The following is a 23,542-nucleotide window of genomic DNA, read 5'->3' as shown; positions in this document are numbered from 1 at the left end:
GTTTATTCATGCATGTGTGGGAGAGGGGGAGGATTGTGAAGATTTTAATAACTACCTTAGGAAATAAAAAAGAACAAATGTATTTTCTCTTTAAAACAGAGAAAAAACCAAACACAAAAAATCCACTGCTGTGGCTGAAAAGAGTTTACAGAAAGCTGCAGAGAAGTTTTGTGTGAAAGGATGACCAAATGGACTACGATACACAAGTCAAAAATACATGCATAGAAAGAATGGAACAGAAGGGTAAAAATAAAACATTTCACAGCCCTACCAATTTCTTACAGTTTTAAACTGCTCTGTGCTTCAGTATGTTATTTCTGGCTTATGCAGTCTTCATACTTCACCATAACCTACCAGATAAATAGGAAGTTGAGATCTTTGAAGAACTTAAGGACTGCAGGAAAAGGAAAGACTTCATCCCAGAAAAACAAAGACATATTGGGGAAGGAGATGTCCCCAGAGCCTTATTTTTGGAGTATGACAACACATGTACCCTGGTGTGCCATCTTGACAAATAGCACCATGCAAGGTCCCATCACCAGTGAGGTCCCTCTTGCACCCTGGAGATCACAAATCCCTGCAGAGAGCACTGCCAGGCAGGACACAACTCATTCCCCAGGTGCCAACAAGATGCCAACACTGCTGAGGTTTCCCTCCTTACTAATGCTATTGAGCAGCTTGTTCCTCCTTCTCCATCAGGCCTCCTACCCATAAATGTCTGCATGGCAGGGAGACACTTGTCACTTCCCCAGGGGCAAGTAGGTGGGAAAAATCTCCTCCAGTTCTGGCTCCTCATTCTGAATTCAGGAATTTGATTGATTTTGATGCAGCTGGAGAAGGATTCATCCAGCTTTTTACATGTAAAGCACTTCCTACTTAAAGGCAACAAACTGGTGGACAGTCAGTCTTCCTCCTTGTAAAAATCATTCTTTGAGTTTAAAAATCAACACTCAGCCACAAGATTGAGACTATGGAGAAATTCAGGAGCACTCCCAGGTGCCTGAACACCAGCCAGTAGGATTTTAGCAAATATATACTCTCCTGTTTCCACAGGCCACTTGTCACTGCTTAAACACTGAGTATTCCAATGTGTAACCCAGCGAGAGCTGGCACACACCCATCCAAGGCACATTTGGACAGTCATCTGCTTTCTGACGAGCACAGAAGAGCCACACGCACATCAAGAGTGACTGTCCACCCCCAGCAGAGCACAGCCAGTCCAGCAGATCTGGGAACAAAGCACGACGTACTGGTAAAAGGCTCTGGCTGCACTGGTGCCTCCCCCAGTGCCCATAAATCACTTCTGGAAGGTAGTTGGGAAGCAGCTGCTAATGATAGTTTTGCTGCAGAGTGCAGGAAGTCACCTTTTAACCCTGCCTGCTGTTGTTTGTCTCCCTGAGCGTGACAAAAGGACAGATGTGGACAACATGCTGGCCCTTGGGAAGATCCGGTCAAAACTCAGCAGGGAATCTGATGTGGTCCCATGCTGGAAAAGTGTCACCCTCAAAAACACCTTTTGGCTTTGGATGCTTCCCAGGACTCATTTTCAAGAAGCTTGATGCTTGTACTGATTTTTTCCTCCCTCACCCTAAAAATCCAGAGAAGTATCCCAAAGACAATTTGGAGTTTGCTGTTGCTGCACTGAGGATCACCCACATTCCCCTTTCCTGCCACCCAGGCCCCACAGGACAAGGAGGAGATTTGTAAAATAACCAATATGTGCCCATGGGGGTTGAATTAAGGTGAGCAAGTAACTTTATTAACAAAGAAGTATACAATGTGAGCGACTTGTTTCCAGCCCAAGGAATAGCGCTAATCAGAGTCACATTTTCACCTGACAAGTTTTTTTTTTAACTTTTTAACTTTCCTTTTCAAGTTAGTAGCTTTAGTTTCATCAAAACTCCATAATACATTTTAGACAACACCACAAATCAATCTCCAACAGCTCACTCCTGTTTAAGCCACTGCTGCTTAGACAGATGCCACACTACCGTGCCCTCTTCCATCTAAGAACACCAGTCTGAACTTTCTACATTCCACGTACAGGTGAAATACCTTTGAAATTTGCTTGTTTACAACTGTAATCCAAAATGAATATGTATCTCAACAGCAATACTCAGTAGCAGTTAAGCATCTGAGTCTGCAGGAAGCTTCTCAGGGACAGACAGCAGTATTAGCAGGTGTGTGCACCACCTCTGTCTAAGCCAAAAGAAATTCAAGGGTGATTATTTCTTCACTTCTAGCTGCTGACATCACCTGCTCTGACATGCTTTTCCCGTGGCGACACGAGGCCAACAAGAGGCCTCACATTCTGTAGAGGATATACTTCTATCAAATAAAACACACCCAGTGTCCAAACACGGTGGTGGCTGAATGCCAGCCCTGAGGCATAAAAAGAAAAACCCTTTCTAACCTGACCACGTAAACCTGAGCATAAAGAGAAGGAGCTTGGCTGACATGTACTCACAGTGAAGACATCATCGTCGCCGACCTCGGCCTCGTTGTGAAGGGTGGACGAGGAAGTTGTAGATCCTAGAAAAAACCAAACCAAACCAACAGCTTTTTAAACACATGACATTTCCATGAAACTTTTTTTTTTTGAGGCTGTTAAACATTTGGATTCTCACAGGTTTGTGTGTTGTAGATGTGCAAAAGAGTGGCTGAAATTAAGGAAGAACAACCCATCTGCTGGTAGCTGGGTTAGAGGTAAAACTTGAAAAAGTGTTTCTTGAAACGCAACTGTGTGACTGCCAATGCTAATTAACAATTATAAAAATAGCAGTTACCATTTCCAATTACAGAAGACTAATTTCTGAAGAATGGTAAAGCTATGTACTAATCAGTGCTCCAGGCTGATTCTCAGCTGTCAAGAAATCATATATGAGTTTTTCTTCACTTACTCCCTAAATGTGGGGCGGGGGGGAAGAAATAACCTATAATTTAAAATAAAATGAACCTCACTTTGACAATGAAGAGTTAGACTGGATTTTTTTTCCTTTTAATTGTGGAAGTTTTCATATACTTGAAAGGTCTTCTCTATTATCACCTGCTTCTCAAAGAATCACTTTGCCCCACATAAACAACGTATCTAAAAGGAGCTGATATGTGTAAAACCATAGACAAGAGAAAAATACTGGGGAGCAATTTCCATTAGGTACATTAGGCAATCTTCTGGAAAAGTAGGGAATCATATCAAAAAATCTTCTCACCCCACAGGTGTTCCTGCAGAGCTGCTCGAGGGCCTGGTAAGCACCAGATCACAGAACAGCCTCAAGGTAGGGGGTGCTCACCACTGCTGCACTTGACACCAAATTCATGCTGTACCTAAAAAGGAGTGACTCCTCTGCCTACACCCAATCAAGACCCCAGACCCCCTTCCTGGCTGGCTTTATCTACCCCAAGGCTGCCAAGGAGGGTGGACACAGCCTCCCTGTGGATAGGGATGTGAGGATCTGCTGGGGAGAGAACCCTCAAGTCAAATGTCTATTTTTTTGATGGAAGCCCACTGCTAAGAGTGGATTATGCCCACATCACATCCCTGACCAACACAGTACAACGACTTGTACCACCTTCATTCTGGAAATTTGTTAAAATAATGTGTTTTATATAATGCTGTTGGCACCAGCCTTGGCTGCTCTCAGTTGCATCATCATGAATATGTGCAGAGCTAAGTGCGAAAGCCCACTTAAAACACTGAGTAATGTGGAAACATTTGTGCCATTTGCTACATTAGCTTTAAAATTAAAAAAAATCTGAAGCTCTATGGTGCTGCATAGGGTTCTTGTACCTGTGCCCCAAACTTCTGATGCTACAGGGAATGAACTATTGGTTAAATATTCACAATAAAGCAGTGATTACATGATGTTAAGTTCTGAATGCACACTCAGTTGTGCTTAATATTACCTGCTGAATTTGATCAAGTATGTGAACAAAAAATGAATGATAAATTAAATCAACTGGCCAACACTGTGTGTGCATGAACAAATTATTGTTTTTCATTCAGAAAGCCTTATTTGGAAGTTAATGAGGAACACATTCATGAGGATCAGCCTGTACTGTTAATGGGATAAATATAGATTTGCTGATTTTGAAGTATCTGAGATACAGCAGAACTTGATTTCAAATACCTCCGCTGTGAAATGGATCAAGAAGAGCAAAACAGGAGTTGCCAACCACTGGCATCTTCAAAACACTACTCAATACATTTATTATCTCCTTGAAACTTTGCACAATCCCATGCCACTTTCATAAAACATCCCTTTTATGACTCAAAATGATTCACAGTTTTAACCAGAAGAAGAAAGACGCAAGTCTACCTGGAACTTCTTCATGTTAATGGCATAGAAAAAAGCAAATTTCTGAGAACATCCTTCCTCTCACTGATGAAGTATTTACCAGCAAGGAGCCCTGGGGGATTAATTCTCTTCCAATATCTACCATGTTCATGTTAAACCAAGGACAGGACATCCAGAACATGAAGTTGTCTTATGGAGCTAATGTCCTCAAAAAGAATACACATCTGTACATACATCTGAGTTAGTATCCTCAGAAAATGTACCATCTGTATATAAAAATATCCTGGTCACACTGGAAGAGAAGGCAAAAGGCTTCTCTAAGTCCCTACATAAAGTAGTATGGCTAAAAAAAAAAAAATCAAGAAAAAATGCATGAAGAATCAAATTTCATTAAAATAAAGTACAATTGAATTGTAGCTGTATTGTGATTGCCTGATTGCAATGAAATGTGAAAAGGAAAAATTTATGACAACTTCAAAGCACAGACAATTCAAACGCATTTTTTACAGAATTAAAAAAACAACACCCAGAAACACAACAAAGTCTTCAAGAACTACCATTCAACTAAGAGGATGCAGACACAACTAATTACTGCAAAATAAAACCAAAACCAAACCAAGTTTTATTCAACTCCAGGCAGGAATTTAACAAAGACTCAGTCAGATGAGATTTGACTGCAAATAAAGAGCCTGGGGTGTCTGAGTTTCCATCACTAGTGTGAAAACCAAGTTTATCAAAAAAAGCAGTAACAACAAACTTGATGATAAAATAACAGGGAGAAGTCTGAACAGACAGGATTGAAAAATACTTGACTGAAACACCTTATCTCTTCTAAGGGATGAGAAAACTCAATTCCTAAAGCTGGGGCTGGCTCACTGTAGGACAAGGGCCCCAGCTGCACTTGGACACGTGCACAAGAGACCTCCAAGCCCAAGAGCTGATTTTGAACACTTCCCTCTTCCCAACTCCCTGACCCAAACCCCCTGCCCACTCTTCCAAGGGTGCAGTGTCCACCCCACGCTACCTTCAATGAGGTCCTCGATGGCTTTCCTCACTCCTCTGTCGAAGGCTCGAGCGTCAGCGGGGCTTTGAAAGGTGAGCCCAAACTTTCTGTTGTCAACTTTCCAGTGGTGGAAGGTGGGGTTTGCCTTTGTGTACACCAGGTCCTTCTTCACAAAGCACTCCAGCACCACCTGGGAGGGCGTGAGCCCCAAAAGAGGAGCAAAGTCACTTTTCCCACCCCGAGGATACAGCCAGCATCGTCTCAGGCTGGACCCAAAAAGCAGGCCAAGTCATGCCTCACATAGGGGAACACCAAATCATGACTAATAAACACCAGACATGGTAATTGTTCTCAAAACTATTGCACATTCATCTTTTGCTTGTGCTTTGAGTAGGCGCTCACTCCCTACCCCAGGAGCATGTTTTGGACCCAGTGTGGCACAGGTTAAGCTAGCAGGGGGCTCAGGAGGAAGGAGAACCTCTCCCCTCAATAGTTTCACTCAACAGAAATTTTATCCACCAGCAACAGATTTAGGAGATTCTGCAACACTCCCCTCACTGTTTTTAAATTGTTCACCCCCAGCCAGACACTCAGGTCAAGTTCTGCTGTGCCAAAAACCATCTCTAGAGTGATGCTCAGGGACAACAGGAATGGCTTGTCATGTCTTACTCCACCCCTCAAAACCATAACCACGGCTCCCAAATAATGTCAAAAAAAAGCACCCTAAGCAAACAACATTGGAAAAGACAAGTCATAATTGAAACAGCTTTAAAACACCAGTCTTTTTGAAAGGAAGACCATTTCTGACTCAAATAATGCATTTTTTTGAGCCTGAGCAGGAAGTGCTGCTTTTAAACTAGCCCCTATCTTCACAGGAGTGCATTTCAGAAGAATTAAATACATAAAAACAAGATAAACACTAACATTTCAAGTGGCCCTGGAAATCAGGAAAGGGCTTTATTAATTTGATTTGTGCAGGGATACAAGAGAGCTCCTTTTTAGATAAACAGCTACCAGGAGAAACTGAGTGTGTCAATTCATAAGAGACAACTTGTCTTCATATTCTCACTCAGCTTGCTCAAACCTTGAACAGCATGCAGCATAAATAATTCATGGCCCTTTTAAAAGGCTTGCACTGCATTACTCAGTGCAATGTGACTGGCTTCATGGGCTCTTTACACTTCAATTCACTTCTCACTTACCCCCGCACTAGGTCTAAGAAAAAAAAAGAAAAAAACACAGGCCCTCTTTCATTCAAAGGGGATCTTTGCATGCGTATGTCAAAAATTTACCTGTTCCTTCCAGGTGGCATCACACCAGCCTAGGTAGCAAAAGATGGCAATTCTAGATGAGGATTGGGTTTGTTTTGTCCAATCCAGTATTATTTCCACATGCTTGCTTTTTTATATATTTAAAAAAGAAAAAAATAAAACTTGCACAAGAATACAATAGCAATAGATTTGGGATAATTCTCATTATAAGAACAGACAAAAGTTGAATTAGGGTCTATTACCAGTTTGTCTTTCTGCCTTTCACCATGGATTAGAAATCCACTTCTTCCATTGCCCTCCGGGTACGTGACCTTGCAGACGCCAACTCTGCTGAGACCGCCTCCTTCTTGCGGCAACCATCCCCCACTGGAGTCATCTCGGGTCATAACCACAGCTTTGACTCGCACAATATAGCTGTCACTGCAACGGCAACACAACAAAAACAGAACCTTTGTGAGCATCAGTCACATCCCAGCAGTTCTTCTTGAGGGTGGTATTTGGACGGTGCTGCGCTGACCCCAACGGAGAGTTTCTGCACGGGATGGAAGACCACCTCTGTCATGGATGGCCTGGAACACTCCAGCCAACGTAGGAGACAGACCCACCAAACCTCAAGGAATGAGCCTGCCAGGTTTCCAGATGTCAACACACAGATCAAACAACCTGTGGTCTCTGACACTCTCTGCCTCCTGCAGATAGGGACAGGGACCAAGGCAGTGGGGTGACCCAGACCCAAAGCCAATTCCCACACTGGGGCATCAGGTCTCCAAAGTACTGGAAGAACACATGGAACTCAAATAACCCACAAAAGAAGTGTTTCAAGGTTTCTGTGATCCAATTAATGAAGTGGGCTTTGGAAGATGACACTCTAATTCCTCCACATCTGTGACAGTTTTATGGGGAAAACTCCACAAATGTGGCTCCAGCTGGTACCTCAGATGAAAGGAGATGGGAATCAGCTCAGCTCAGGTCATCAGGACCACACCATGCCCTAAAACATTCTCACCAGCATTTCACAGGGCTTTAAAAGGCAGAGCCTCCTAACCTCACAAGAAACTATTCCAGAAGCACCAAAATGACAGGTATTATCCTTTATGGAGAGAAATTCCTCTCTGTATCCAGATATTTTCCCAGCATCCTGTACAGCATGACAAGCAGCGGTAACTTTCTTCATCCTGCACCAGGTAAAACTGCCTCATTTTCAGACTATTTTTGCAGCAGTTCAGGTGCTAACAGTGAAACTCCAAGCCTCCCTTTCTTTAACACAACCAGATCTAATCATCTAAGCAGCCTCACAGATCCTACCTGAAAGCAGTTTGAGTTGAAACCAAGGGAAGCAGTGAGCATCTTCTGGGACCAGCTTATCTCTTCTGATCTCACAAAACACATGCTGCAATTTTCTTTTCACAGCCTTTATTTTATGGATATGTCAACTTTCTCACTGGACCTACGCAATGACAGCAGTGCACAGATGCCAGAAGTTCATCCCCTGCTGCCCTGAGTACTTTGCAATGGGTGACAAAAAGCTTTCCAATCTGATACACAGCCACAGATGACACACAAAAGGTATTCACAGAACTGAGAAACGATGTTTTTAAGAGTATTTTTGCTCGAGTCCTTATAGCAGCTTCCTGGTACAGTAAATAGGGGAAGTGTGTCTATAAATTGAACGAGTTACCTTTTTATTTTTTAATGAAAACCTGTTTCTAGATTTTACAGTGGCAACTTTAATCTCTTGACTTCCTGATACTCAGAAATAAGCAAAATACTTTAGCTAATTTCCTACTGTGCAAAAATTGAGCTGCTTCCATCCAAGACAGTTTTTGTTTTCTTCTTTGTACCTTTCCCATATGGTCTCTAAGGATTAACAATTAGCAGATTAAGTACAAAGAAAGCCAACTATACATTTCTACATCTTTCTACTATTCCCCAAGGATCCTTTCTGGACTTATTTTTAGCTCTCTTCTGAAGTCAGAGCCGCTCAGTACGACCTTCCCTCCTATCCTCCCACAAAAGTCATCCACAGAAACGGCTGCTTCTCCTTCCACACTTGAAAATTGCCACTAGCATTATAACTTCCTGCAGGATTTACCATTCACTTTTATGGCAGCAGTTGGAGCCTTTGGCAGTCCCAAAAGTAATGTTGCCTTCAGTTACTTCGCTGCAGAAACTGTCCACTTAAAGGAAAATTAAGCAAGAAGCAGCTACTCAGTACTTTGTGATTCCTGTCAGTTATTCACACATTTCCATCACCTCTCAGTGAATTCTATAGGCTTGTAATTACATCTGAGTATTACTGGATACCTACACATTAAATTTAGGTGCCATGACTATCCCTGCCCATTATAATGACAATCTGGTGGGGCACAGAGCCACATGGTTTTCCTCTTCATGTCCACATCTATCCATGACCTATGGCCCTCACAAACTCTGCCACCACATGCCGAGATAACACCATTTAAACTGTGCTCTTCCCATCTTGAAGACCAACCTCCTTAAATATAATAAGCCATAAATTAAAGTTTCCATCCCCTACCCCTGCAAGGTGACCTCTGTTCCCCTATTAGACAAGAGTCTTGTCCAGCAGAAGGGTTCACCTTTGGCAGGGCAGGCAGAGCTCTGGCTCCATTAACAGAATCCCTTGGCACACTTTCCTGCACGATCAAAAGTCACCAGTGACGCTGGGCTCCCTGCAGAGCCCCATCCCCACTCCTGCTCTGCTCCAGCCACAACCACATTTCCCAAAGCACAACCTGTGTTAAGGGACTTGGATAAAAAGAAAGAAAAGATACAAGGAAAGTAGGTGGTTAAGGGTTCTGAGTGCTTGACATCTTGGTTTAATCACTGGATTAGGACTCAGAAGCTGCACGTTGAATTTTCAAGGCTACATGCAGCTTCCTCCAGTCGTCTATGTCTAAATCCTGCCTGCTGTTTCCATCCACAAGCCTAGAATAGGCAATGCTTCTTTCCCTCATGCCAGTGTTGATAAATACTTGGGAGGTACTCAAATATTTCAGTTCCATATAAGGATCTTGCTTCCTTAGTGTAAAAGCTGTTTATTTTCTTTGCTATTTCATTTTACGCGACTGCATCAAGGCTCTGGCTGGCTCCAAGTATTCCAAATCCCGAGGAGCAAAGGAGTGATCTGCAAATCCCATGTGTGTGCTGCTGATGAAACCTTGGTGCACTGGAGTAGCAGAACAACCACATCCAAGCCATCCATCTGCACTTTTATCATGGTAACTGCAATTTGACTCTTTCATAAGAAATGGTTAATGAGGTACATAAAAATATTTGGTCCGTTACAATTAATGAGGTACTGATAGCTAAAAATGAAACAATTAGAGAAAACCCCACAGTAGCCTTAGTTCCTCTTGTTTTATTGGATCCTTGAAACTTTTAAGACTGCTCTAATTGTTGGCTTTATGGCCTATGCTTTTCATGCAAACTTCTTAATTATGCTCTTAAATGCTATCTTAACCCTTCAGATTTGTCCTCACCAGCCTTAAAAGCTTGGGAAGAAAGTATCAGAAGGGATTACCCAGCTGCATGGCAGCCAGCCAGCGTGTTCCAGGGCTGCTCCAGGTTGTCAGCCTGCCCCACCCTGAGTGAAAAAAAAAGTAACAGAATGAACTTGGGGAGTAAAGGTAGTGCTGAAAAGCACATGCTGTTTTTATTGGAAGGAAAAGAGAACTCTTTAAAAATTATAGCTCGTGGGTATGCATACATATCTATAAAGTAAAATGGAGTGTGCATGTGTAATAGCTCTTCCGGAGGACACAGAATTTTCCTAAACAAGAAATGACTGAATATGACCTCTGCCATCACTGAACCCTGGTTTCCCTATCTATAGTCCAACTCACAAAGTATTTGTGTGTCTAAGAGACAGGTGTCACTTGAGGCTGATAGAAGTGCTGTCCCACCATGTACACATGGGGCTGCCATCATCCTGTGCTCTCAGACATGAACCACATCACTCCAGCAACACGAATGGGGGACAAAGCCCTCATGAGCCCCTTGTGTGGCCAGTGAGGGCTAATGGCTGCAATCCTGCATCCAGGAGTAAACACCAAACAATTCACTCCTTAGTTGAGGTTTAATTTCACAACTGTCTTTGTAAAAGTAGTGTCAAAGCAGACAACTTCCTCCCACCAGCTGCTCTTTTCCATTTTGCTTCCAAAGCAGCACCTGCAGATACCATTGGAGATGTCTAAAAATCCCAAGGAGGAAGGAAAGTGTAGTACAACCCACCACATTTACTACTTTTTTTTTGAGTCACACTTAGTATCTAAAACACTTCCCAGACACCTTCTATAATTCAGTAATATTCTTCCCTCTAGCCAAGTTACTTGACCAAAATATAAGATTATAAACATCCACAATATTGCTGCCATAAGGCACTTTGATATTTTCCTCCCTTTCCAACTCTACAGCTTACAAGGCCAGGAGAGATCCAGGTCTCAGAAAAAAAGGTATTTGCCCATAATGGGTTTCAACATTATGGACTACTGTCTTTTAATCCATGCATTGACATTCCCAGAACCCAGGTTTCAGGGAAGAGCCCTAAAGGACAGCAGGAGGCTGCTAATCCAACAGCAGCAGAGGTCAGGCACACAAACATAATTTAAACTATTTGGATCCAAACAAATGTAACTTTACGATTACTAGGGCATAACCTGTCTCTGACTGACCTGGATTTATTTCACAGTGCCAGGTGTTTTCCCTGCCTCAGCAGCTCCAACAGCTGGAGTTAAAGCCATCACATTCTGCCCAGGTGATTGCTGCAAGTTGTATTGTGAGGCTCCTCTCTGCAGTTCATCCCACAGCCAGAAAGCAGAGACATTAAAAGCTGCTATTTTTGGAGTCCCACTTCCTTGATCTGCTGGTCGGTTCGTGAAGCTTCTTGCAAATGTGACATATCTGCAGATTATAACCAGCATTTTCTTCTTCAAATCCTAACTTAGCAATTTGTTTGAAAGCAAACTTCTGAGAGTATGCAGCTATAGCAAATTAAGTTGATATTTCCATACCATTTAGATTTCCAGCAGGTTTGAAACTTTTTCATTAAGTATCAAAACCACTACATATCACCAAGAAAAAAGGACATCTGTGTCTCTCTGGCCAGATCAAATGATAGAATGGAATCTGAAGAAAACCATGGAAAATCTCCCAAAAGTTTTTCTTGCCGCCACCTCTGCATCACACTAGGAACAAAGAATCTCTGTACCTGTAACCCAACTCCTGTATAACCAATTTCCAACCTGTATTTTTCTGTTTTTCAAATCAAACACCACCGGAATAAAAGGGCACTTAGGAAACTTTAGTTTCCCCACAGTCAGAGTAAATACAAACAATTCAGTCTCCACATTCCTTGCTCCAGAGATGCTGGTAGAGCCTAGAGCAGCCCCAAAGGCAAAATGAAGAGGGGTCTGATCTCCACAGCCAGTGCTCAGCAAGCCTGGCTTTGCTTCCAGCACTGCGGCGCATCCAAAAATCCTCCACAGGAAAAACTAATAGCAGTTTTGTTTGGCCTGTTGTTGTTTTGGTTTTTTTCTCCCCCAGAAGAAAAAGGACTTCTCAAAAAACCAAGACACCTGCAACAACCCAGCCGCCCGCCTCCACATCTCCCTTAAATGCCGAGGCAGTGAGAACAAAGGAACCCTTTCACCAAAACGTTTGTTCAACATTCAAGGCTGATTTTATTGAGTTTATGAGAAACAGCTCTATCCTAACTAGCTCAAATGGGATTTCATAATCCCATAATTAGTTCAGATCCTTCCAGGAAGTATAGGAAAATTCATTCCTGAAATACATACATACATTTTTTATATATATATATATATATATATATAAAGTTTTTTCCCAAAAGTATACATATTATGTGGTCCTTCATGGACTACATCCATTTTTTTTGGCCAGCATAACATCCTTTCCTGTGCCAGACTTGCCCAGTGATCCTCACAAAGTGCTATACACATGGGCAAAACCTCAAATGAACTGGAAGCAGCTTTTCAGGGAAAAAAGTTGGCTTACAAGCATGCTGATAGGCAAGCAAAGATACTGATGCAGCTCTAGGCCTCTCCCCAGAAATCAGCTTATTACACACACAATTTTGAATTAAAATGACATTTTAACAGCATTGGGGCAGATTAACTTATGACTTGTGTCTGTATTGAAGCATTGATGTAACATTGCTGAAACTGGGTTAGAGCTATCAAAAGTCACAGCAAATGTTACAAAAACACCCAAAACAATATTTGATTTTTTCCCCTAAACAGCAGCCATGACATCACTGGGACATGCATACTAATGACAGAACTTTTAATGACCAACCATTCAATGAAATCTCTTAAAAAAAACTTCCTTCAAATTTGCTGAATGGGTCAAATTTGCAATAAACGCACATAGTATTATGTCCTGAAAAGTTAAAAAGGGCAGCATTAATACATTTGAATAATTTGCCCTGCACCTCATCTGCAGTACAGGCAAGAGTTGCTGCCTCAAGTCCTCCTAGTTTTGTGCAAGAGTACAAAATATTAACAAATTACAAGGAAGCTAATTAGCACTATCATTTACAGTAATGAGTAATAAATTGTTGTTGCATGACAGATGGTATTTGTTTTATACCACGTTTAAGATAAGCAAAAGTCACATAAAAGTTCAGCCAGCCAAATAGGTAGATTCACAAGATCTGTATCCTGAATTGATTCCCCCACCTAAAAAAAAAAGTCCTAACCATGTTCTACCCTAATTTTTTTCCTAACATAAACTGACCACCATCACTCCGTTATTGCTATCCTATGTGAGCTAATGAAGAGCAAGACTTAGCAAAAAAACCCCAAAAAATTGACAACCACAGAAACTGCATTCCATAAAGAGTTATTATGTCTGCTGACATGCAGAGAGTATTCCTGTAAACTCAAAGTTTACAAAGAAAAGAAAAAAAATCACTCACCCAAAGGAAGTTGAATTTTCCCCCACTCTCTTCCATTTTGATCAGTAGAGACTACAACTATATTTATTCCTCTGTAAACATCCTCAATGACACGTATGTTATAACTATGAAGAGCAGATAATATTTTTCAAATATTAAAAAAATAAAATAATTCTGTGACTCAGTTCCAGCTGGGTCTGTATCAGAAGAGGGGTGAGGGAGTAAGCAGGATAACTGCACTCTAAATCTAAAGGGTTTTCATCTTTTGCCAGATAAATGAACATAAAAAAGAAAAGACATTCTTGGCTACATCAAAACCAGCACGCACATTGGTTTTGCCTTCAACCTTTTTTTATAAATCCCCTACTGCATCAAATGTCCATGAAGAGGGACATCAAGGGAAGCAGCTTCCCAGGCAGCATCTATTTTTCCTACTGGAATTTAAAGAAAAGGTGAATATTAAACCATTAGTTCTGAAAAAAAAATTGATACGTAACTATAAATGAAAGGCTGTGTTTCACAGAAGAATTCATACACATTCCCTGATAAATTATATGCTGATTTAGACAACATTCAGAAGGGCTGTGGTGGGAGATGGGGGGAGGTGGACGAAAAAGAACCCCAGGAGTAAAAAACATGGAATTATATGCAGCCAGAGCACACTTACCTGCTGGGGGATGCCATTTCCTCTGCATTTTAAGCCTTTCCTGCTCGGTTTTAGCACCATTGCCACCAGCAGCCTCTGTGTCTGCTCCGGTTACCCCGTGTCCCAGCTGGCTGCTGCCGGGCAGGCAGGCAGCTTCCCCCCATCCGTGATTCAGTCTCCTAGAGGGATGTGCTGCATTGTGCGGGGTGAGTCATCCCAGAGGTATTCTGCACATTACAGCCCCAGCCGGCCCATTACTCATTCGCAATATCCTCCCGGCTCGGAAGAGAACATCGACCAAAGATCCTTGTTTCCCCACCCCGGTTATAGGCTGGGAAAAAATAAAATAATTACAATACAGCTACCATAAAGTCATGATGGGGGTTTTTAGCAGCAGCTGACGGTGCTGCTGAGAGGCTGCCCAGCACAGCACCCATGCACGCAGGGCTGCAAACAGGTCCAAAGTCGAATGCAGGTGTCATTTCCTCTGGTAGCCTGTCAGCACTTCATTCCCAAAAGCTGCCAACACAGCGCTGGGACCAAGGGTCCAAACAACTCAGAAGGCTTGAAGGAAGCACTCAGCCTTCCAATATGTCTGCCTCCATCACAACTTTTAATGGGGTTTTAAACACTTCCAGCGGGCAAAGAGTTGGTCTCTCTAATTATCAACTATGGATCCTCATACACCCCCCATCTCTGCTGGCAGCCCACATAACCTCAGTGCCAACAGCAGCATCCCTGCACACGAGCTCTGCTTTGGACGCTGTGTCTCAAACACTCCCTTGCTGCTCAGGAACCTTCACTCCCTTGCTGCTCAGGAACCTTCACAACTGCTGGAGCCTCTTGCTCAGCCAGGGTGTCGTGTGTGCCCTCACAAGTTCTATGATGATCCCTAACGCCCTCTCATTAAAGCAGAAATGTTGCTCAAGAAATGCCTCAGCACTGATAACAAGAATAAAAATTGTGACACTACAGCTCTGAAAGCAGCTTCTAAAAATACCTGCCCAGTTTCTGAACTAATCTGTGCTGATGATTAGGCAGGAGGGGAGAAGAAAGCTAACTGTTTCCAGGATCAGCTGCTTCTGCCTGCCTTAAATCCAAATGGTTTTAACCCTGATCTGGGACAAAAAATCCCTTTTTCCCCAAGGTGGAGAATGGTGACTGAGGTCATGCTGCCTGCAATCATCCTTCAGAGGAAAGCTGCATCTCCACTTTACAGAAACTGACAACCTAAAATCACAGGTACTCCTGAAAACTTCATGTGTGGACCATGGAAACGTCGAGCTAAGGACCAACGAGCTTTGAACCCATCTTCAGTGAGCAGACACCAGGCCACATGAAAGATGCTGGGACATCAGAGGGGGTTGGACTAGATGGCCTTTAAAGGTCTCTTCCCATCCAAACCATTTTGATTCTATGACATTCCGACATTTGTTCACTCCTCTCTCCAGCACCCAGCGAGCACATGTGCAGGTGCAGCTGCAGGCACCTATTTGCAGCTTGGCTGGATTTTGTCATGACAATGGAATCAAGCTACAGTCCAAAGTTGTGATGAAGACAACAAGCAGCATGCGAAGTTTGTTACAGTGGTATCAACAGACAGCTGCATTTACTGAATTTCAATATACAACTTAAAAAGATCTTTTAGCTTAATGGCCAGAAAATAGTCTGTCTTAGTAGAAGTGCATTTGCAACCAGTGGGTTAACTCATTAGTCAGAGTATCATGCTATGCAAGTAATTAAAAATAATAGATGGGGCTTTTTTTAAGATCTTAATTGCACATCCCCAGTCCACATCTCTTCCTATCCAGATGTGCCAGAATCTGCCACCTCACTTTCCTCTTCAAGCTCTGCAGCAACACTGCTTTTACCTTCAAATGCTTAATGCAGCACCCATCAGCTCAAACCTCATCTGTCTCCAGCAAGAACTCAGCACACAAGTCCAAAGCAACATCAGCCAGAAAAATTCAAAAAGCTGCCTGGCACTTTTTGCTGCCAGTCCAGTTTCTAAAGCTTTTCTCCCATGGGATGGGGGAAGATGAAATTAGCCTCCCTGTGTAAGACAAAACTATCCTTGAATAAGCTGTGCTGTAATCATGTTTTCGAAACAACATCCTGAACAGTTACATATCCCCAAGCTTTCCTGTTTTCTTGCCTTCCTACTGGTCTGCAGGCCAACTTGCCCCTGGTCCTCCTAAAAACTCAAGGGTCAGCACACAGAGCAATGTGGGACCATCAGAAGGTTCTTACAGATGAGCAACATCAACAAACAGTTCCAGTATGACAAATTACACAGAAAAGTCACCACAATGTGGTACCTGTGTACCACAATCTCACAACTGCTGCAGGGCAGGTCTCAGCTGATGGGGCTGGGTTGAACCACCACCTGGGCAATCTCTGCAAAGCTGCTGCTCTGCCCAGGGTTAGGAGCAGGTGGGACAAACACTGCATGTGAAAATGCAAGAGAGCAAAGAGCTCTCTTTCACAAATGTTACAGCATGCTCAATCCACAGGGATGGAAATAATGCCCTCGCCTCTTGTGTACATCCAGAAGCTACTGCATCAGTCAAGAAGAGCCACCAACTCATTCAGCTGGCTTCAAGCTCTGCTCCCAAGGGTTTTCTCCAAAAGGAAGTAGATACCAAGTCACTGGATCAGCATCAACTGAATCACTCACTGGTTGGGTTCTCACCTTTGCACACGTTCATTAACCTTAAGGTTAAACTAACAAACCTCAGCTCCAAGACTGGCAATGCTGCTGCCCTTAAAAAAAATTGTAATTAAAATAATGATTATTTTTTCCCTTAAATACTGCCCAGTCCAGTAGATTGCACACCCAACCCTACCAGTGAAACATCCTCCAAAGCCTTCTTGCAATTCCTAGTGTGGACCAGTGAGTGGCTGTGCCAACACATGAACATCTTTCTCCATTTCCCAGCAAAATTCATGCTGCTACAGGGTTCTGCTGTTAGAAATTTAAAGTAAACACTGCACCTGGAGAGCCAGCAAGGTGGTGGATGTGTCTTTTGCTGCCTGCCAGCCAACCACAAGCACAGTTCAAAGAGCAGAGACAGTGGCTGGAGCAAGAGGAGCCCATTTTCACTGTAGCTGCTGGAGTACTTGTGGCGAAGAGAATGAAATTCAGTCACCTTGTTAACAGCAGTCATGTCAATGGGCTCAACTTCTGCAGCAAAACATTAACAGAGCACCTGGGACCAGGCCCTGGCAGTTGTGAACTGGGCACAAAGATGCCTCAGCACACAATTCCAGTGCAGGGTGAGGTGTCTGAGTATCTGCAGGGCCAGGTCCATTTTGGGAGTACTGAACCTTGTTATGGCACACCCTCTGGAAACACCAGGTAACCTACCTTAAGTGTAGTATTCAAGATTAACCACAGCAATATTGCCTGGACACTCCTTGCTGTGCCTTGTAAGAGGTAAAGAAGGTGACTTTTCACCAATTTTGTTTTAATTAAAAAAACTAACAAAACCCAAAATAAAACCAACAAAAAAAAAAAAAAAAACCAAACAATCAAATGCCCTCCAAACAAACAACAACCCCAACAAAAGACTCATACATGGTCAGTGTAGTTTTATGCCCAGCACTTGAGAGACACCCACTGCACTAATGCTGTCCCTGTTGTCCACAAAGCTGTCCTAAATACCAGGACCATTAAACTGTGTTGTAGGGAAAAGCAGGAAGTATAGCAAAAATAGGAAAAAGAGCACAAAAGTATATTCTTAGGAAGGACTTCAGACATTTTATGATACACTTTACACTGCTGAACATTACAGGAGCACTGAAATGCTCCTCCCTACAAATCATTACCATGTTTTCCCTATTTTGAATGTCATTCTCATAGATGAATGGACCTTTGTACATATGTATGACAACAAAAAAATGACCCCAGCATAGATGGGTATTTCCAGCCAGGATCTGGGTGGAGGCCATATGGACTTCATTTTCCTGCAGACAGATCAAAGGAAAGTGCCAAGAGCATCTTACAGGACTCCACATAAACATCCATGACCAGAAAAGAGGTTACAAATGACATGCACTGAGCTCCTCCACACCGGAAAAGCCTCATGTGCTTCTCTTCTAATTAAACCCTTCCTCCACAGCTCCTAATTGATAGCTGGACAAACAGTTGTAATGTACTCCAGGAAATCTAACCCTGTACTTTGCCTTACTTGTGTGACATGGCCTCAACATCACAGGGCACACAGCAAACTTTCATTTTCTCAATAGGAAACTGGTTTAAAAAACAAGCTACTGAAAAACCAAGGCCTCGCTCCTCCCTTTTTATTTTGGACTTTAATACTTAGCTCAAAGTAGAGGTACTTAAGTGTGAGTCTTTTAACCACTGCATCTGTTCTTTCCTTTTCTTTAGGATAAACTTTTTTTACCATGCGAGTACTCTCAGACTAATTATGCACATCCTAAACCAGATATATAATTTTGTGTCTTCTCCAATTTCTTCCCTCTAGATTTCAAATTATCTTTACTGCTCTCTGAGGGCTGGCACTATCTCCTGGAAAGCCCCACACCAGAACTCAATATTCAATGGTAAAACCACCTGCAGACCAAGAGGCAGACAGCAGGATATGATAACCTTTATCCACCTACATTCCCAAAATCACTGAAAACTCTGGTAAAACTGTGCTGACCAGGTCCAGCTTCACACTCTCCAATCTGTTGTTGACTGTGCCTCCTGCCAGCCAGCTCCCTGTTTTGCCAGGGACTGACTTGAACTAACTAGCTTAAGTTTTCAAGACCACTCTGCTTCTCTGTCAGTGTTAGTAAAACATTATCTTGCCCTTAAAATGTACCTTGTCCAGCTCTTCTTTTCAGTGCTCCTGGGAACAAGCTGCTGTTTTACAGACTTACAGGAAGATGGTTAACGCTTATGATTCTGCTTTCCATTTTTAGTAGTGTGGGAACTATTTTATTGCTCATTTATGAGTTATCCTCATATTCTGCCTCCTTCAGAACACAGAAAAAACACAAGGCAGGCTTTCCCTCCTGTAAAGGGTACTGCAAATATCACCAGGCCTGCTTTGGATCAGGACATCCAGCATTAACTATTTTCATAAGGGCATGCAGTGGTAGGACAAGGGGGAATGGCTTTAAGATGAAAGAAGGCAGGTTTAGGTTAAATATTAAAAATAAATTCTTTATTCAGAGGGTGCTGAGGCACTGGCACAGGCTGCCCAGAGAAGCTGTGGGTGCCCCATTCCTGAAGTGTTCAAGGTCAGGTTGGATAGGGCTTTGAGCAGCCTGGTGTGGTGGGAGATGCCCCTGCAGGGTCTTTGGAGCAAGACGAGTTTTAAGGTCCCTTTCAACCCTAACCATTCTATGGCTCTATGATTCTATTTCTTAGCTTACAGATTTTATTATTTAAGTCCTATAGCAGGCAGAGATTTCTCACCAGTACCTTCGGTTTCCTCTGGCCAACTGCGTGCATCTCCTAACCCCGACTTTGTTCTCCCTGCAGCCAGCTTTCCTGTTTACATCTCTGCTGTCGCTTCCCTTGCACAGCCGAAGGGCTTTGGAAAAAGGACAAACAAATAGGCGTTTCCTCAAGATGCTGGCAGTTGCGTGCCTGTGCCCCTCTCCCTGCTGCTGTCCTTCACCTGGTCACAACACTGTCACATGCGCTTAATGGCTTGCATTTCCTGTGCTCTGCTTTAACAGGCAGAATCGTTTAAATGTTGGAAGATACGGTGGTGCCAAGTGCCCGCTGAATTGTCCCTGGCAAGAGGGATTTCGCTTGCACACAGCAGAGAAATCCAGTAGGGGAATCATCTTGGGGTCATCCTATTTTCTCATTCTGGCAGGTAAGGATGAGTTGTTCAACACACTGCATGTTCATGCTCTCACACCAATTCCTTCTGAAAAGGTTCAGTACAGGGACAGCTGGAGTCCCCTGATATATATGGAAGAGATCAAAGACTCTCATGGTCTTTCCTTTCATCCTGTACCCATCAGGGTTTTTGGTACACTCACTACTAGCTGGGAGCTGCCATCTCAAATCTTCTGGATTCATTGGGGAATACCACAACATCAGACCAAAAAAACCTGCTAACAGCTTATGCAAGTCTATTAATTGAAATGACCACAGCACTGTTTAAAGGCATCAAAAAAATGAAACCTGAAGAGAAGCAACATTATCTCCTTGCAGAAGATCCGTGGGAAGAAAGCATCTATCTTTTATGTTTGGGAAAGCCCCATCTATACCATATACTGTCCATTTTCAATAAATGACTGAAGTATCTACAAGGGAGGAAGAAGATATACCCTGATTTTTTTTCCTAATTTCCCAATGGCTTTACTCTGTCTCAAGCCATGTAACAACTACTCTACATGTATGTTCAGTAGATGATAATGAAACCACAAGTGTTTATCTCAATCCAAAATGGCTTAATTTTTCCCCCTCCCCTTAAACTCAGATTTAACCAGGGTTTTAAATCCAAGGACAAAAGGTGCATGCTTACCCTTCTATGAGCCACCAACAAACCTGGGTTTTTTTCTTCAGGCAGTTTCATCCAGCTATAAGTCTGACTTTAGGACTTATCTGTCTCTGCCACTATGTCCACTAATATCTTGGAGCAAAAGAAATTATAGCAAGGAATAGCATTGGTCTGAAGATGGGTATCCTCTGTATTTGTGCAAAAGGAGGGGCAGCTCTGTGCCCAGCACTCCACTGTGAAGTTTTGGCTCCCAGAGAAGTCAGCAGCAGAAGAGTGATGTGTCAAGACTGCCCTGCATGGCCTTCTTTTCCACTAGACATTAATATTCTGAGAAAACACCAACGACTTTCTGGCCTCCTAAGGGGGAAGACCACTGCCCAAAAGCAAGATGAGCACAAACTTTGCTAAACAGTTTGCACCACGATGGGAAATCACAAGTTGACAAGACGTCTGAAAAAAACCCCAAACCCAAATCAAGGAAAACTCCCCCATGTCTCTCTGTGTGAGATAAAGAGATATTTTCAGCATTAATCTGCAAGGTGGGGCAAAGGCCCACAAGCTGCTCCTTTGTCCAGGGATGCCTTTTTATTAATCTTAGCACCATGAGAAGGCTGTTGCCCAACCTGTGCTTCCCCCAGCACAGCTGCAGGGACAACAAGGGGTGCAGGTTGTGCAGGGACAGCCTGGGAGCCACCAGGCCAGTGCTGAGAAGATGCTGTGGATATGAACACAGCCCAGTGCATTCTGCCACGGGAACCCCAGGCTGTGCCAGAATGAGCTCTGACCTACAGGCCCAGCTCCAGCAGATTCAGTGACGGAGTCAGATGACGACAGCTCCTTTCGAAATAGAAAGCTGAGGGGGAAAGTCAGTTACTCATCCAAATCCAGCGCTCCCCCTTGGAATGCATGGATGACGCATACCATCAATTCTGAGAGGGGAGAAATCACATTTCTCCTGTCTTCACCCTGTCCAGATGTGCTTGGGCCGCAATGAGTCCAGCGAGGACTTGGGAGTTAAGTCCCCATCCAACACACGCACACATGCATGAGGAATATAGGAGGAATATATTTACACATTTAATGCATGCACTTAGTGTTAAAATTAGCTAGAAGTAACAAAAGTTATTAGTGTAGCAGCTGAAAAGATTGTTTCCATCCCATTATAACAAGGCAATGCAACATCTGGATGTGGAAAACAGTTGACTAATGGCCAATGCTCACCTTGCTAAAGGATTAAGTGGAAATCTGTGGCTGTCTCAAGAGAAAGCCTAGGATGTAGCAGCATTCCTCTTCTGGAATTCCAGCTAACACTGAGATAGGAGTCCTCCAGATGCATTCACAACCAAGTAAATGAAGTTTAGCTGAAACAATGCTTTGCCAAAACTAACACAAGGACAGTGACCTCTGGAATTTGGTGCTACTTGCAGATGTCCCAAAGGTTGCCATCAATGAAGTCATAAAAAAGGTACTTTAACTCTTGGCAGTGATTCATCCAGGTATTTTTTCTAGCAAAAAGCCTTATTACTGAGGGAAGAGTTTCCTATTATTTGCAGAAAAATTCAGAGGAGAACAAACAGATACTAATTTGTTAAAAAGACAGATAAACATGTACAGGAAACACTTCTAAGAAGGTCCTGATCCTCTGAAGATTAACAATCTACAGTACTGGAGACAAAACCATGACACTGAGGAAACAAGTGAACTATAAAAACAGGAAGAAGTGGAAGTTTATTTTTTTATGTTATTTTGAGGGAATATTTGTTTTTCTGAAGCTTAAGATACCAGCAAAAGCCTCCATCTGCAGGTCATACCATTCTCTATACAAAAGCAGCTGCAGCGAGTTTCCTCACCCAGGTCCCCAGAGCTGTCAGATGGGGAGGCCATCCTGCACATTACAGATCTGCTGTTTCCCTAACCAACACTGTTGTTCAGTTTTCACCTCATGTAAGGCCATTATGAATTGACGCACAGACAATACTCTATAGCTGACACCAATAAATCAAGTTATTTTGATGCTGCATTTCCCCCACGGCCACAGGGCTAGGCGTTCACTCCAGAAATGTATTTTGGTATATTTACTGTAACAATATTAAGGCAGTACTTGTTGGAAATGAAGGGCTTTGCCACAAACAGAAAAGTTGTTCTGGACTCTCCTGCCTTAAGTTTGTGCTCAAACGAAAATAAAAGCATCACTGCTGTGAATGACAAGGATGCAGCTGGGATGTGCTGGGGCCACCCACCACTTCTGCAGCAACCTGGCGGCACAACGATTTTCAGACTGTCACAAGTCACCGGAGCTGAACAGACCCATCACTTTGTCTGGAGGCACCAAACTTTGCTTCTGTCTCAGAAACATCTGGTGTGTTCACTGATGGTGGCATCACAAGGAGCCCTCAGACTTCTGTTCTATGATATATAACTTATCCTCCTTAAGTGAGTCAGGCTGAGGCACAGCACTGCCATGGGGTGTTCGGATGTAAAAGGAGGTGGGGAGAGTAGGAGACAGGACCCCCAAATCAATTTGTCTTTACTCAGGATCTTTTTGAAACAGCTTCTCCATCTTTTTCTTGCAAAAGCCTGCAAGAAATCTAGATAATTCCCACTGCAACCAATGCCACGCACATGTACTCAATGCCAACCTAAGAGCAGAATTCAAATCTTTCTGCAGAATTCCCAGAGCACAGAAAGCTATCAATGCAGAAAATAAGTTCAACTTAACCTGAAAAAAAGGTTTAAATATTTAATACTCCTAATATATCCTCATCACTTCACTCTTCAGTACCATTTATAGCTGAGTTATTTTTGTCCACTGAAAGTCATCCCTTTCAACTAGGGCATTCACTGTTTAGGAAAAACAATTAAATTTCCATGTTAGTTAGTGGATGTTAGTTAACTAGCAGGGGGAAAATTATCTATGTTAGGA

General features: G+C 42.9%; 1 protein-coding gene across 1 annotated transcript in view; it reads right to left on the bottom strand.

The window, feature by feature from the left end:
- SPRED2 (sprouty related EVH1 domain containing 2) overlaps window positions 1-23,542 on the bottom strand; it is a 58,169-nt gene that overhangs the window by 18,905 nt on the left and 15,722 nt on the right. Inside the window, exons 2-4 of the mRNA XM_064709213.1 lie at window positions 6,812-6,989; window positions 5,320-5,488; window positions 2,468-2,532 (exon numbers count right to left, since the gene is read on the bottom strand). Coding sequence (XP_064565283.1) covers window positions 2,468-2,532; window positions 5,320-5,488; window positions 6,812-6,989 — 412 coding nt within the window. The remainder of the gene's footprint in view (window positions 1-2,467; window positions 2,533-5,319; window positions 5,489-6,811; window positions 6,990-23,542) is intronic.

Source organism: Zonotrichia leucophrys, chromosome 3, assembly GCF_028769735.1.
Source record: "Zonotrichia leucophrys gambelii isolate GWCS_2022_RI chromosome 3, RI_Zleu_2.0, whole genome shotgun sequence".
Classification (NCBI taxonomy): Eukaryota; Metazoa; Chordata; class Aves; order Passeriformes; family Passerellidae; genus Zonotrichia; species Zonotrichia leucophrys.
Note: the sequence above shows the minus strand (reverse complement) of the source record. Positions and strands in the feature narration are given on the sequence as shown.